General features: G+C 37.0%; 2 protein-coding genes across 7 annotated transcripts; one reads left to right on the top strand and one right to left on the bottom strand.

Annotated features, from left to right (window-relative positions):
* Positions 1 to 675: 675 nt before the first annotated feature.
* Positions 676 to 14301, top strand: LOC143881449 (tagatose-6-phosphate ketose/aldose isomerase, putative (Mog1/PsbP/DUF1795-like photosystem II reaction center PsbP family protein)). Of its 6 annotated transcripts, none has more exons than XM_077384518.1 (8): positions 676 to 1039; positions 2360 to 2439; positions 4453 to 4513; positions 5128 to 5185; positions 9130 to 9187; positions 9466 to 9538; positions 11009 to 11123; positions 13965 to 14301. In XM_077384518.1, the coding sequence occupies exons 1-7, from the start codon at positions 719 to 721 to the stop codon at positions 11099 to 11101; spliced, it is 744 nt and encodes a 247-aa protein (XP_077240633.1). In that variant the 5' UTR covers positions 676 to 718; the 3' UTR covers positions 11102 to 11123; positions 13965 to 14301. The 6 variants fall into 6 exon arrangements, with proteins under 6 accessions (XP_077240633.1, XP_077240636.1, XP_077240638.1 ...); XM_077384521.1 differs by having other exon boundaries at positions 14060 to 14296; XM_077384523.1 differs by having other exon boundaries at positions 13968 to 13986.
* LOC143881253 (uncharacterized) lies at positions 13847 to 15299 on the bottom strand. The gene is made up of 2 exons (XM_077384241.1): positions 14845 to 15299; positions 13847 to 13892 (listed from the first exon to the last, which is right to left on the bottom strand). Exons 1-2 carry the CDS (start codon positions 15297 to 15299, stop codon positions 13847 to 13849), a joined length of 501 nt encoding a protein of 166 aa, XP_077240356.1.
* Between the last annotated feature and the right edge of the window lie 575 nt (positions 15300 to 15874).

The following is a 15874-nucleotide window of genomic DNA, read 5'->3' as shown; positions in this document are numbered from 1 at the left end:
CCCTACTCATTTGCCAGGTCTCACCCAATCCGTTTGCCAGGTCTAACTGCAGTCCATTGAATGGATGGTTTGGATCATCCGGCCACACACTGTAAAATAAAACTCCTCGTCCATCAAATGGACAGTTTGGATCATCCTATAGAGTGGGCCATACAGTACTTTTTGAAAAATACCAGACTAACGACCACACACTTAAATAAAAAAACTCCTCGTCTCCTCATCCAAAGGGAATTGTCATCAGCACTACTGTATTTTGATGAGGGAACTCTCACTTTATTAAAAGTACGGTATGGCCCATACCATAGGATGATCCAAACCGTCCATTAAATGGGCCACAGATCAAGCCTCTAACATTCAGACCGGAGGGTTAGGGTCAACCTATGGAAATGATTTTTGGGCACAACCTATCAGGATGTGGCTAGATGGACGGTTTGGATCATCCTATGGTGTGGCCATGCAGTACTTTTAATAAAGTGAGGAGTGGCCTCATCAAAATCAAAATACTGATAACATGTCCCTGTCCAAAATGTCTGAGAATTTTTGACTGATATGATAGGGAGTAGGGAGTGCGTATGTCCAAGATCTCACCTTTAAAATGACGGAAATGCCCCACATTTCTCCCAACAATACCAAAATTACCCTTCATCAGAATCTCAGTAAAGTCCCCAGCTCCTGACCCACATATCTTCTTCCCCACCATGGACGTCATCCTTCTCCCATGGCCATTCTTCCCCTCCTCTCCTCCTATCCAAAACTCCCCCCAAACCCTAAGCCTAAACCCTTCTTCAGATTTAAACCCAACACTCTCTGTGACTCCTCCAAGCGAGATTTTGCTCTCAAAACCGCTGCATTCTCCATCCTCTCCCTAACCCTAACCCTAACCCTAACTCCCAATGCCTTTGCTTCTTCTTCTTCAGTAATTTCGCCTCAAAAAGCGATTCTCTCTGGCATTGCGAGCACAAAATCATGGTTTCAATTCTTTGGCGACGGATTCTCCATCCGCGTTCCGCCGCAATTTGAAGACGTTATGGAGCCCGAGGTGAGGCCATTTTTCAAATTCCGTTGCAGGAAAAACATTTCTGATGGAAAAAAATTTCTTGGATTTTTTTTTCTTTACAAGATATGGAGGGAAATGACATGATTATGGTTTATTTGGTGGGAAATTATCATAATTTGAAGGTCTCTCATAATAAAAAAAATAAAATAAAATTATATAGGGTTTGTTCTAATTTTCTTTTTTAGTGTGCAAAATTATACAGGGTTTGTTCTAATTTTCTTTTTTAGTGAGCAAAAAGTAGTAAATTTTAGAAATATTTTTGAAAACTTTCTTTATCTCTTTTTTTTAATGGTACTTTCTAACTTGTTGTTCCATTCAATAAAATAGCCCTAGGAATAATCATTCTGCCTTCCTTTCGAATTTATGAGTTTTTATACTGTACAGGCCACACCATACGATGATCTAGACCGTCCATCTGATGGGCCACAATGTAAAGAGTTTGGGCCCAAAAAATCATTTCCATAGGATGATCCTAGTCCTCCGATTTATAGAGGAACTGCATATTATGGAAACCTCTATAGATCGGAGGGTTGGGATCATCCTATAGAAATGAAATTTGGGCCAAAACCTATTTGCGTTGTGGCCCATCAAATGGACGGTTTGGATCATCCTATGGTGTGGGCCATACAGTAATTTTTGAAAAATACTATACTATACAGGCTTATAAGATATAAAATCTCTGAATTTATTGGGGTATATTTGCTCATTTGATTTTTTTCCTCTTTCATATTAAGGGATATAACCATCAATTGAGAGTTGTCCGAATAATCGATCTGATTGGATGATCCTGACCGTCTGATCAGTGGCCTGTAATTGGATGGCTAGAAGCTTAGAAGTTAGAACCAAAAGGAGCAGTGGGCTGAATTCATGGTGAAAAAGTCATTGGATCGGGCGGTTAGGTTCGGTTAATTTGAGAAATTATTTGGCCATGGTCAATTCGTTTTATTGGTTATTTTTTCAAAAAAAAAAAAAAAAAAACTAGGCAGGTTTGGTAGTCATGTTATGTCATCTCTGAACAGATTTGTTAATGTCTTTTTTTTCTTTAATTTACTAAACTACGCCTACGGTTCAATTTTTTTTTTACTAAACTATCCCTGCAAATGGTCATAATGCCATTAAAATTGGTGCCATGGGCTGAAGAACAAATGTATTGCTAAGATATTTTAGTTGTTTTTCTCTTGAATGGTAAGATTATTTATTTGTTTTGAGGTTGTGTGACGGTTTGAGGTTCTCCCCTTTTGTACATTTTAAAATTACTACATTTCTGTGGTTTAACTTGGGTCCATTGACTGATATGAATAGGATTACAATGCTGGATTATCTTTTTATGGGGATAAGGCAAAGCCCAAGGTCTTTGGTGCACGTTTTGCATCTCCTGATAGGTATATACTTCTGAGTTCCTTTTGTTTGTGCAAGTTATGGAGAGCTGCCAGAAATTATTTGGAAGATTATGCAATTTATCTTGTTATCTAGCTCTCTTGTTGAATGGGTTTTGGATTGATTGTTACCTTGACCTGGGTTCATCTGACCTTTCTTGTGTAGTTCTTTTACGTTGAGTTGAATTCCTTCAAAGCTATAGTGAGCAAGTGCAGTTTGATCAACAATTTCAGTATATACAGCTTATTAAATTGTTGATCAAACGGAGTGTGTAATATTCAGTACATACAACAATTTCAGTATATACAGCTTATTAAATTGTTGATCCAACAGAGTGTGTAATATTCAGTATATACAACAATTTCAGTATAGAGCTTATTAAACAAGCAGAGCGTAATATTAAAAAAAAAATTATAATTAAACAAACTGAGTGTTCAAGGGAAAAAAATGTGGTACTCCTATTTATATTAATGAATGAAAGTGTTGCAGTTATTAAGGTTTTTTTTTTTTGGGGTGGGGGTGGGGTGGGGCGTGGGGGGTGTGGATGTGGATGTGGATGTGGCCGTGCAACATAATTTTATCGTCATTATTCTTATATCTTTCTTCTGACTTGGGACATCGTGTATAGGATGATTTTTAAAAAAAAAACCCTCCAAGCCGATTTGGATTATATTTCCACAACGAGTGAGGTGTGAGAAATGCAGACTGACCAAATTAACCCCAGATAAGTCGACAGAATACATCATGTGGTGATAGGATCATGAGGCCTTCCAATGGAATATTTAGCCCGTATATGTGGTACTTGGACTCTTCTGCTAGGGTATGTCTGAATTGATCAACTCCCAAAGATGGTTGACTCTAAGGTGATTGAGAAAACTCATGGATTTGTATGTAGGATTGGCAACTCATGGATTTGTCTGTAGGATTGGCTTATCCTGTGCCGCACTCATTCACAACATGTAAAGATATACACATGAGCGAGGGATTGAAAAGTAATTCAACAAAAGTATGGGCTAACATGCATCTTTTTAGAATAATTTGAATTGTATGCATGCTGTTATACGTTATAGTTTTTATACACTTTATACTTAACTCAAGAAGCGGTGTGAAAGAGGCATTACATGGGATGTAGTGATGGATGGCCACACTCTAGACTCATTGTGGTGTGCTAACTAGACTTGAGTAATTTGTTATGTTATTCTTGATTGTTTTCAAACTTAGTATTTATTTTGAGTATGCTTAGAGCACTCAACAGAAGCATGATAATTAAATATAATTACTTTGATAGAACTTGACGTTTGATAGTGTTAGAACTTAGAATAGAATTTTGTTTTGGTAGATTTTTTTTTGCTGACAATTAGAGATGTAATTTTTATAAAATTAATTAATATTAAATATTTAATTTCATCAAACCTATCAATGCACAACCCTACATTGGCGAACTTATAGTGATTAAAAAATTACATTAGAATTTTCTTTTCAATTGGCATCTCATTAATTCCCGTAATTTCAAAAATCCGCTATGACTATGCTTCATTAATCTCTTTATTTTTTGGTGTCATGCCGAACTTGTAAATTGTTCTAATAGCATATTGTTGTATTTGAAATATGTACTTGTAAATAGGTATTATAGTATACACTTCTTACCATAATTCATTTTCCCTCCCCAGTGATGAAATTTCTATCAATAGAAGCATAGATTTGGAATTTCTTATTGTATTGGCTGGTTGGATTTCTTTAGTTCTAGTCGTACTCACTTGTCTACAAGGTTTCAAATTTCAGTTTTGGAATGCGTTTCGTACCTCACCGGCTGAAATTTCGAAATTTCGGACGAAATCTAACAAAATAAAATAAAATAATATTTTATCTCGTACAAAATTTTGAACGAAATTACTGAAATTTCGGTTGAAATTTTGTAACGTTTCGAGTTTACCCAATTTTGATTTCCGTCAAAATTTAATACCTTGCTTGTCTATCCTAGCTGCTCCCTTAATATTCACATTTATTTATTGATGCAGATATGAAACCTTGAGTGTAGTAATTCGCCCATCAAATCAGCTCAAGATCACATTCCTAGAGGTTTGTTGAACATGCTTCTATGTGTTTTCAGCTAATGTTACGGTACCATCAACCATGATCTCATGAATCATGGTGGGTTTGACACATCTCGAAAATGACATTTTAGGGGTAACCTTGTCATTTTTAGGACATGTCCAAACAAAGGGGTATCATGACGGTTTTTTCTCTTGAAATTGATACAATATTATTATCATTGTAGCATAGCAGTGGTACGCTATATTATCATGTTTAATATAATGCTAGTGTTTAATCTTAATAATGAATTGTGAATTAAAGGAGCAGCTCTTTGTTACTTGTTAAATCCCAGAGCTGTTGGAGGATGTTTGGATTCATAATATTTACATTCTATAGTTGGTAGTTGCTTGTGGTCATGGTTTTATTTGCATTGCTTATCTCATTTGGCCTGTAAAGACATGTAAATGTAGGAAGTAGTCTCACTTTGAATGGTTAAATTCACTCCAAATTTACATGCTTCGTATTCCCATATAGCATCACGGTGTCAAGAGGCAAGACTAACGACTGTTCTTATTTTTAAGAGGATAGGAACCCTCGTGGAAACAATGTTATATTGACATTTTATTTTTAATTCATTTACTGTTTACTGACTTGCACAGGCCAAAGATATCACAGATTTAGGTTCAATGAAAGGGGCCGCCCGTATCTTTGTTCCTGGTAAACGTTTAACCTGAACTTCCTATGTCACAATCATTTTCAGAAAGCTATGTTGTAGAATGCTACTGTCATCAATATTGTTCGTTTATGTGGTCTTTTTTCTTTTTCTTAGGGGTGAAAATGTGCAGATGGAATATAAGTACTATATATTTACTCTTTGACCACATACGGGTTACTAATGTTCTATGATCTGTGCACACGGACACGAGTGTCACATGTCAACACTGACACGGAGTGTTAGACACGGCAAACCCCCAAAATTTAGAAACGGGGACACGGCTAAAATGGAAAGTATATAGAATTATAATTTGTTGATATGGGTACGTGAGTTGAATTTCGACATGGATGAGTTGTCTGATGTGGCACTGGCAACATCTAAAAATCTTGAAATGGTGACACATACATACACATAAAATTATTGATTATTACACAAATATGTGTCCACACACTCACATTAACTCTAAAACTCATAGCAATACATTTAGAAGTGTCCAAAGGAGTGTCGACACGGGTGGACACGCGTATCGTGTCAGACACGGCAGGACACGTGTTTCAGCAATAAATTAAAAGTGTCGGCTAAATCATAGCTAATGTTTCATAATGTCTTATCATACACATAAATACATGATATAGTGGTGTCTCAAAAAAAAAGCCAAATCCGGAATGCACTTCACTTATTTTGAGGTCATGTGTAGTGGGCTGCCCAATGTTATACAGTGTTGCATGGACATGGAGATAAGTGTTGTCTGACAGATGTGTCTTACAAGTATTTTACTGCAAAACTTCAACTTGCCTAAAGCGAAGAAGAGTGATTTTTGAAATTGCTCGCACATGTATTTCATCATCTCCTTTTTTATACTAATTAATAGCTCTCTGGCATAGTTGTAAATTCCGTTTCGGTCGCCATTTCGTTTTGGCCACCGAAACGGAATTTCGGTCATTTGGGTGCATTTCGGTCGAAACTTTTCGTTCACACAAAAAATATATTAAAAAATATGAGAAAAATCCAAAAAAATATAAAATCAATAGAAAAAGATGAAAAACTAATAAATAGTCCAAAATATGTGTCCCAAAAGGCATATTCATTACTTAAACACATCAAGTCTTGCACAAGTCCAACTGATAGTCTGATACATAGAAAAACATAAAAAAAAAAAAAGATACATGAAAGTGAAACATAGATAATAACTAGTAGCAACAACTCTCAGTCATCATAACCCGGATGATCATACTCGATGTCTTCTTCGTCGTCGTCGCCGCCGTCATCACCACCTGGACCACCAGTAGGGACATCTTCTTCAAGAGGCATGAGAAAGTCGTCGTCGTCGTCCCCGGCCCCAACCACAGCAGTAGGTGCTTCAAGATTTTCCCACCCAATGTCTTCCGGCGTGAATATGACATCTTCTTCTTCTGCAAGTCTCTGGTGTGATCCCTTCCAAGTGAGGGGGGCATTAAGTAAAGGGATCATCTCTCACTTCCCACTAGCTTGAAAACGCTCTATTAAACCTTCTTCTTCCACCCGAATAAAGAACAAACTTAGGACTTCTGCTACAAATAGAAAAAGGGTGAGACTAGCAATGCTCCCAAGATCTCTCATCTTTGATTCATGGATAACTTAATTGTTGATCAATGATAATCCGGAAGAGACAGATGCCTTTTCTCTATTTTGAGATGGTTCGAGATCATTTTGGGCCTTGAATAAACTTAGGTAAAAGCTCGGTGGCGGGCATTAATGTTGAAGAAAGAATGAAAGAATATGCCTTGGTGTTAGTGTGTGTAGTGGACAAACTCCCAATTACATATTTCGCTTTACCTGTTTTTATACGCTCTCCCTGGTTGTCCCTTTGGGCTTCGACGATAGAGTAGAAGGAAGCTTGTATTGTCGAAGAAATGTTACCTATCGTTTGAAGGAAAAAACTCATGAAAACGTCTATACCGGACCTCGTGGTTTATTTTTATATCTTGGTTAAAGATCTCTCATAAAGCTGCATTGAGATTGCAAAAGATGCAAAGAGATTTTCTATTGGAGTGAGTAGGAAGGCATGAAGTTAAAACCCTTGATATGGTGAATAAATGTACTTTAGGCAAGTAGCTTTGGAGGTTTGTAGAAGAAAATGAGACCTCATGGAACAAAATTGTGAAGGCCAAGGATGGGTCGGTGGGTGTGTAGGAAACTTTCTATGGGAAAAGGCTCAAGAGTATGGTGATCAGTTTATTCTGCTTTAGAGTCCTTTCATTTAATGATACTTGGATTCTTAACAAGCCTAGAGATAAGGCAATAGTAGAGGGAGACTCCAAAAATGTCATCCGGTGGCTAAGTGGATCTGTTATTCCTCATTGGAGACTCGTCCAGTTCTTCAACGAGATTCAAGACCGGGTAGAAGGGGTGTCAATCATTTTTAAACACACCAGAAGGTCCGCTAACAGTGTGGCAGATAGACTTGCTAGAGATGGCGTGGGGAAGCAAGGGTTGGAGATGTTTGGTTCCTCCCCCATGATCCTTGTTTTCTTTTTGCTTCTTTATGTTTTCCTTGCGGCTTCTATTTGTACTTTCCGGTTGACCTCCTCTGTCTCCCTTTTTCTTATTGAATGAAATTGAAACCATTCAAAAAAGAAAAAAACCAAGCCTAGAGTATCGAAGTTTCAGGTAGGGATACTTTTGTAAGGGTCAAGGACATAACTTGAATACTCCTAATCTTTATCCTATTATATTTTCCTTTTCTAATAAATATATGGCGATCTATTAATGATCCTCACATTTATTGAAAAAGAATATTATATCCTCAACAAAGGTATATCATATCCTTGGCAAGGTTTTAAATTTTGGTTTTAGTCACCATGAAAACAGAAGCATATTGGTTTCGGTTGGAAATTTTGGTAGAAATCCTGTAAAATCACATAAACATATGGAAACATATGCAAATGATAGAATTTAAAGATAAAACTTCAGAAAATGCTAGAATAAGCACAAATACACACTTAGAAACTATCACATGAGCAAGACAACCATTCATAATGGTTTAAAAACATCTCAAAATTGAATAAGCACAAAGACACACTTAGAGCCAGATGCAATTCTTGATTGCCATGGTTCAATTTAGTAATATTTTTGGGTTCATTTAATTCATATATCAGTCAAATTCATAGGTTGTTTTTTGGAATGAAGAAATCTAGCCTTGCTGAGTGCAGATGAAAAGAAAAACAGATGATCTTTGTGGATTTCGGCTGTAACATCAGGTGTTGGAAAGCTGGGATTGACTAAGAAGAATTCAGCGGATCCAATAGAAGCCTATTTGCCAAGTAGAAATTGCCAGTCTTTTGATATGTGTCTTTTCATCTTGTTTGATGAGATTACATATTTGATTTATAATGAGCATGACTTGCAACCCTCGAACTGAAGTAATGCAGTTCTATTGGTTCTGTATCAGATACATGTGCATTAGGATTTTTCGTCACATGAATAGTTCTCTAAATGAATGCTTTGGAACACAAGAATAATTAGGAGTTAGATTAGTCCTATGATACTTTTGGAAATTCTTAATTGAGTAATGCTATGGAAACCTGTTTTATGACCGAGTAGGAAACCGAAAAAATGTATTATTGCCCCAAAATCATGTGAGACAAGCAACTGCTTCCTTTTGTTTATCTTAAATTGGGAAAGTCATAAAAAGGTAATTTTTTTGTACACATGGCAGACTTTGGTTGTCGGATACCAAGCCGGTTATACGCTCGGTTCCCCTATCATTTTCCTTCTCAAATATATCTGAAACAGAAGAACTAGGAAATGTAGTAGAATGCTGGATAACACCATTATCCTGTATTCTCCTGATATGTGTGCTACAATCAATGTCTTCTCAAAACTTGTCTACCTTATGACTAGTCACTAATTTATGTGATTTCAGTTAGCACTGATCCAACCTCCATGATATTGATTTTAATTTCAGGTGGAGCAACCTTGTACTCTGCCCGTACAATAAAAATTAAGGAAGCTGAAGGCCTTAGGTAACTTTATGCTGAAGTTAAAACCATTGTCATCATATAATCAGACTCTAGAACGAATGATTAGATATCCATATCGTTTCAATTGAGAAAATAAAAAATGTGGAGAATTTAATATCTCGACGCTAACTTGCAACTTTCCGTTTTAGCCTTCTTTTAGTCTGTATAAATTTCCTTACCTCTTACTGTTTTAATAACCTGTCTTCTTATTATAAAAACTGCTGTAATTTACAGTACTCTTTGTACTTTGATGTTGTTCTGACACCTTGAGTTGTGTTCAGGACTTATTATTTTTACGAGTTCGGAGTAGATGACCAGCATATTGCTTTAGTAGCTGCTGTCAGCAGTGGGAAGGTATTCTGCATTGTTTTTTATTGTTAACCGCTCTATACTATTTTCCTACATTTTTTTTTCTGTAGCATAAGTTGCTTTGAGCATATCGAAGCCGGATAACCTTCAGAACTGGAGCCTGTGACCTCCACTAGAGTTGCTTCAAAATATTGGCCAATACAGATACGTATTGACCAATACTTATCTTCATCGGGGGGGCCCTGATACGATATAAACCCCTGTATCGGGGCCGACAAAACTAGCATGTATATCGGATGATCTAGACAATATGCACGGTGTACCAGATGATATGAACGATACGGGGCCGGTATGGGGTCTATATTGTGCCATGCTCACGTGAATACCTTGAACTTTATTTTTTTAAAATTTTTTTTGGCATTTGCAAAAGAGATTTGCTTTATTTAAGGTTGTGGCATAAATCAACATAGATTTAACATTTTCAAACAAGAAAAAATATTATTTGAAGCGAGAATCAATATATTAAAGTCAGATTCATTAAATGTAACTCCCAGATTTTTGGGGGCAATTTATTTTTTAAATTCCCAAAATCCGAATTGCTACCACAAAAGAAACGATATAAGTCCCAATTAAAATATACCACAAAAGAAACTATATATATATAACAAAGAATTCAAGTAACAATTGAAATAGAATTAAACTAAGGCGGGCTTCCCGCCAAGGCCACTTGGCCACACCAAATACTCTGTCCTCGCTCTTGCACACCCCTTTTTATTTCTAGGTCTCTTCATTATCAAAGGCTCCTTCACCCCCACCTACAAAACCTGTAATGTAAACAAGGTTAGAGCAAGATTCTATAGCAGCTCAAAGCAAGATAATAGGGAATAATAATAGAACTGAAGTTTGCAATAAAATTTCCTTATGCATTTATCATTATGAACTAACCATTTTCGAGACAATATTAATGAGAAAATAAGAGCAATAATATGCATGAACAATTTAAAAGAATATGCAACATCCACGTGATGTGTGTTGGACTAGAGTGTCATGAGACGGCTAACCCCAAGGTCGTGCGACATTTTCTCCCCCATTTTCTTCACTTTCATTTCTTTTTCTTTGTGTGTGTGTGTGTGTGTGTATATATATATCGGCCGGCAACATTGACTGCACGTTTAACCCTACCACCCGTCTATAGGTAGGCACGCTCTAGGATTTTTATTCGGATCACAGTAACTACCCATCCGCTTTAGTACATTTATATCATGCGCATGGCGTATTTTTTGAGAAATGGATCATATATATAATCTGATTTTAAAAGAATAGAAGCTTGCTTTTGCTACAGTTTGGAAGCGGGAAGAATTTTGCTTCCAACCCTACTAGGGAGCTTCTAGTAACTATGATATATTACCATTAAAAAAAAAGTAACTATGATATCCACTATATATTTTTTTCTTTCTATGTCGTTGTAATTTTTACTAATCAATAAATTTTGCTATTTTATCTAACATGTTGCAGGTGTACATTGCTGGAGCATCTGCCCCACAGTTAAAATGGGAAGAAGATGGTGTAAAGCTTCGGTCTGCTGCCATATCACTATCAGTTCAGTAATCGTTCAAATTTCCCATGACAGGTGTGAAACTTGCAAATTCATTTGTATTCTTTTTCTGAAAAGAAATCGAAAGATTGTAGTGTTTAAACTCAAACTCGCAATTCAACGCAGTTGACAAAGCTTTTCCCGTTCCCTGAAGTTTATGCTGTTTCTTGTGGCCATTTTGTTTCTTTTGCACACCATCAAACTTGAAGTCCTAATTCATTTAAAAAAAAAAGAAAAAAGATTCAAAGTCTCGATATGATTGGATGCGTCTAAACAATACACGCACAGAGTTGGCTAACCACATAATGTCAGCTGTTTTGGGTAGTTCACTGGAGTAGCATCTTTTTTCCTTGTTTCCCTCTTGGTACTGCTATCTAGAATTGTAATGCCATTAGAAGAGTTGTTATAGGCAAGGGGTTTTGTAGTAGAAGGGGTTTATCAACTCTTTGGAAGGGGGTTAGTAACTCTCAAAAGTAGGGTTACCAATTTTCGAATGGGCTTATTAAGTGCTTGAAAATTGGCCGAGGGTACTGGAGTTTTGGAAAAGGGTTTTCAAGTCTCGAGGATTGGGGTTATCTAGTATAAAAAATGGGGTTACCAATTTCTGAATGGGGTGATCAAGTCCCTGAAAATTGGCCAAGGGTACTAGAGTTTTGGAAGAGGGATTTCAAGTCTCTGGGATTGGGGTTATCCAGTATAAAAAATGGGGTTTACCAATTTCTGAATGGGCTTATCAAGTCCTTGAAAATTGGCCGAGGGTAGTGGAGTTTTGAAAGAGGGTTTTCAAGTCTCTGGGATTAAGGTTATCAAGTATCAAAATGGGGTTACCAATTTCCGAATGAGCTTATCATGTCCTTGAAAATTGGCCGAGGGTACTAGAGTTTTGGAAGGGGGTTTTCAAGTATTTGGGATTGAGGTTATCTAGTATCAAAATGGGGTTACCAATTTACGAATGGGCTTATCAAGTCCCTTAAAATTGCCTAAGGGTACTAGAGTTTTGGAAGGGGGTTTTCAAGTCTCTGGGGTTGGGGTTATCCAGTATCAAAATGGGGTTACCAAATTCCGAATGGGCTTATCAAGTCACTTATGAACATGTTTTTACTTCCTGATTTTTTTTACTCGTTCAATTTCACGTTTTTTTCTTTCTACCATACGATTCATCTTCTTCATCCTCCATTGAAAGGGAGAAGGAGAAATGCAGAAAGCCTAAAACAAATGAAAAACAAAACCTAGATATTGAGAGATAGATGAGAATGAACTCACGTTTCAAATTTTCGAGCTTTCCCGCCTCCAATGGTGGCTAAATGATGAAGAAGATGATTGGTAAGGTAAAAAAAACAAAGTTGAAAATGAAAAAGTAAAAAAAAGAGGGAAAGAAGAGAGAAGAGGGAAAAGTGGAAAAGCATAACCTGTTGCTTAAGAAAAAGACATTTTCGTCCAGCTTTTTCTGACAAGACCTCTTTTGTACCTCGTTAATAATTTCTGAAAAGCATGGGTCCTGTTGATAATTCCACCAAATTTTCGTCCCCTACTGGTAATTGGTCCTTCCATTACAGATGGCTGCAAGCAAAATGGGATTTCGTTTGTCTAGAAAAGACGAAGTCCTTTGAACCAACACACGGGCAATAAGACAAGATTGTGAGCTCGCTTCTCCACGGATTGCAAAATATCACGGGAAAATGACCATATCAACCGTCATTTTCATACTGGTGTTTATTTTCTAATGGGATTTGCTAGCAGATGGTCTGTTGCATGTCAGATGAGTCACCTCATGAATGAAGACAAAAGCTACTGTAAAGTGAGCCTGTGTGGCTGGTCTGATCTGACGTGCAAGAGACCATCTCCGACGGACACTAGAAGGAAAGAGCCTAGGAGCATCTTATACTAATTTGGCTAACAGTACACCATTAAAAAAAGGAAACACATAAAAGGTAATACACACAAATCAAATGGCACCCTTCAACGTGGTTCAAATCTCAAAAGAATAACATGGGGCGGAAAAGGAGGAAGTGGAGAGATAATTCATATGTAGAAGGAGAATTTAAGAAGAGAGCTGGGTCACTGAGTTTGGAATGTGAAATGGCACCCTTCAACATGGTTCACTCTAAAAATCTCTCAAACATCCTAATACTTTCCACCTAACCCTAATTCCAAATTAAAAAAGTGTATATATATTTGAAAATTAATTTTTTTTACAGCTTTTTTCTCGATATAAAGCCAAAAAAATTTAATAAAATAAAATAAAATATCCCGAGATTTTCTCTTGCCAAGAAATTCCCAAGAACAATATTTGTGACATTGATTTGAGGTTCTCACAGTTGTGGTTGAAAGTTGAGGGCAATTCTTGGAAAGTTATTCATTGAGCTAACAAAGGGACTGACTTGGATTAGGTTGAGATTGACCGTTGAATTATCTTGGTGGTAGACCTAGATTGATTAGGCAACTAAGCTAGATGTGGTAATTAGGTTAAATTAGGATGTTTCTATCTTTATCTCTTTCCATAATCAAAATTATCTTTCTATGTTTGAGTGTTTTATATAAACACTCACTAGGCCCATTGTAATTTATCCAAGATTTAGTGAAATCCTTAATTTTATCAGATACAGGACCTTGGATGTGGCTTCCAAGGTACCCGAGAATCACCACCCATCCCCTTTGCTTAATAATGGAGTTGGACTTTCTCATTTTTGTTTTTGTATTCATAGATTGCAATAAAAACTTGACTCTTCTCAAAGTAAATAAAAAAAAAAAAAAACTACTTAATCGATCGAATTAATTGTTTTCGAATGTTGATAATCTGCATTCCTGCATTAATAGTGAGATCTGAATTCAGTTATGCATCAAATGACTCCAGCCATCAAAATTCTTAAATGACAGTAGCCACAGCTCGCTGAGAAGCTTTTCATGTGACTAGAATATGGTTCCTTGAAAAGTTTAAGATGAGGGTGTCTGATGGGTATGCATAGTTTCAGACTTTCAGGTGAGGTCATATGTGCTATTCCTAGTTCTCTTCATGTGGTGGGTAAAAGTCAGTCAACCAGATTCTTCTTCTCCTTTCCAGTTAAAATTTTGGTGCCTTTCCATTAAATTTGCTGAAAAATAATATATGTCGGCCAATGATGTAAAATATTGCCACCGATGCACCACTGATGGTTTATTGTAATGTTGATATTAAGTTTAGTAATTTTCTTTTCACAAAATTCCTTGCCCCGTTACTTTACGAACAAAGCCACCAATGAGTCATCACAAATTTTTTTTATTCTAATGGGTTTTCAGTGAAACTGTAAAAAAAAATACTGTAGTAACTAATTTTTTTTGTAGATACTCTGTTTCTTGATGGTAAATGTTTCCCATCCTCAAAACTCTCTCAAGCTTCATTTTATTTTATCTTTATTCTTTATATTTTTATTTACAAGCTGTTCTTTTGACTTCATATGCAAAACACATATTCTTTACTCAGAGAAATTATATGGTGTAAGGCCTTACAACAATAAGGCCTTTGTACGGTGGAAGTACCACCCTTGCCATTTGATCCAACAGCAGCTCCTCAAAAAGCTCAAAAAGTGAGCTGCTGTTGGATCAAATATCAAGGGCGGTACCCCTACCGTATTGTTGCGAGGCTTTTTTTTTTTTTTTTTTGAAATAGCAATATATTAAGAGAAAAGAGGACCGAGAAGGGCCTCAAGAGAGTACAAGAACAAAAGGAGGAAAAACAACAACAACAAAATAAAAACCTTACGGAGGGAGAAAATCAAACCACTCCAGTACATTCCTATGAACCCCCGACCTCGCAAGAGAATCTGCTTCGGAATTTCCAGATCTCCTGACATGATGAAACACCATTGAAGAACCGGCTGTTAAATCCTCAATCTCGTCGAAAAAAGACCAGAACCTCCAAGGGGGAGCCGCTGACCTCAATAACCACCTGATTACATTTTTAGAGTCCTCCTCCACTATTATCTTATCATACAACTCCTTATCAATTCTCTTGATTCCAGTATACATCGCCCTAACCTCTGCCTCATTAGAGTCGCAGACCCCAAGTGGCCCAGAAAAGGACCAAAGCACCTCTCCAAGCGCATCACGACATAGACCTCCAATACTAGCCGGACCCGGATTCCCTAAACTCGACCCATCAAAGTTAACTTTAAGAAGACCCTGCGGAGGGGGCTTCCACTGAGGAGAAACCTTAGAACACACTTCCTTATCCATGCACACAATTTTCCAACCCTCCCACAAATCATAAGCCGATACAAAACGAAACAAATGGAGACTTCTAGCCCACGAAATAATCCACGAAATAATTTTTATATATATGCGATATGGAGATTTAGATATCCCTTCCAAGACCCTAGAATTCCTCTCTCTCCCCAAATTGCTCACCAGGAGGCAAGCAAACACATTTTCCACAACACCTTACCTTTTCTTCCCCATGGCACCAAATCCCAACTGGAAATCATCTCCAGAATAGAACTCGGAAACACCCAAGTCAACCCAAATCTAATCAGAATAAATCCCCAGACTTCTCTAACAAAGGAGCAGTGAATGAAGAGGTGGTTAACGGATTCCCCATCTTTCAAACATAAGGGACAATGATTAATCAAGGACATACCCCGCTTCCATAAAAACTCTGTGGTCTGGATTCGATCCTGACTAACCGCCCACCCAAAAAAACTAACCCTCGGAGGACAAAGAAGATTCCATACCTTTGCAGAAATCGAAGATGCACCACCAGGCACTAAATGACTGTAAAAGGATTTCACGGAGAATAGACCAGAAGAATCTCG

Source organism: Tasmannia lanceolata, unplaced genomic scaffold, assembly GCF_043159265.1.
Source record: "Tasmannia lanceolata isolate RefF3 unplaced genomic scaffold, GAP_Taslan_0.1 ptg000007l, whole genome shotgun sequence".
NCBI classification, from domain to species: Eukaryota; Viridiplantae; Streptophyta; class Magnoliopsida; order Canellales; family Winteraceae; genus Tasmannia; species Tasmannia lanceolata.
This window is presented reverse-complemented; position numbering and strand designations above follow the sequence as displayed.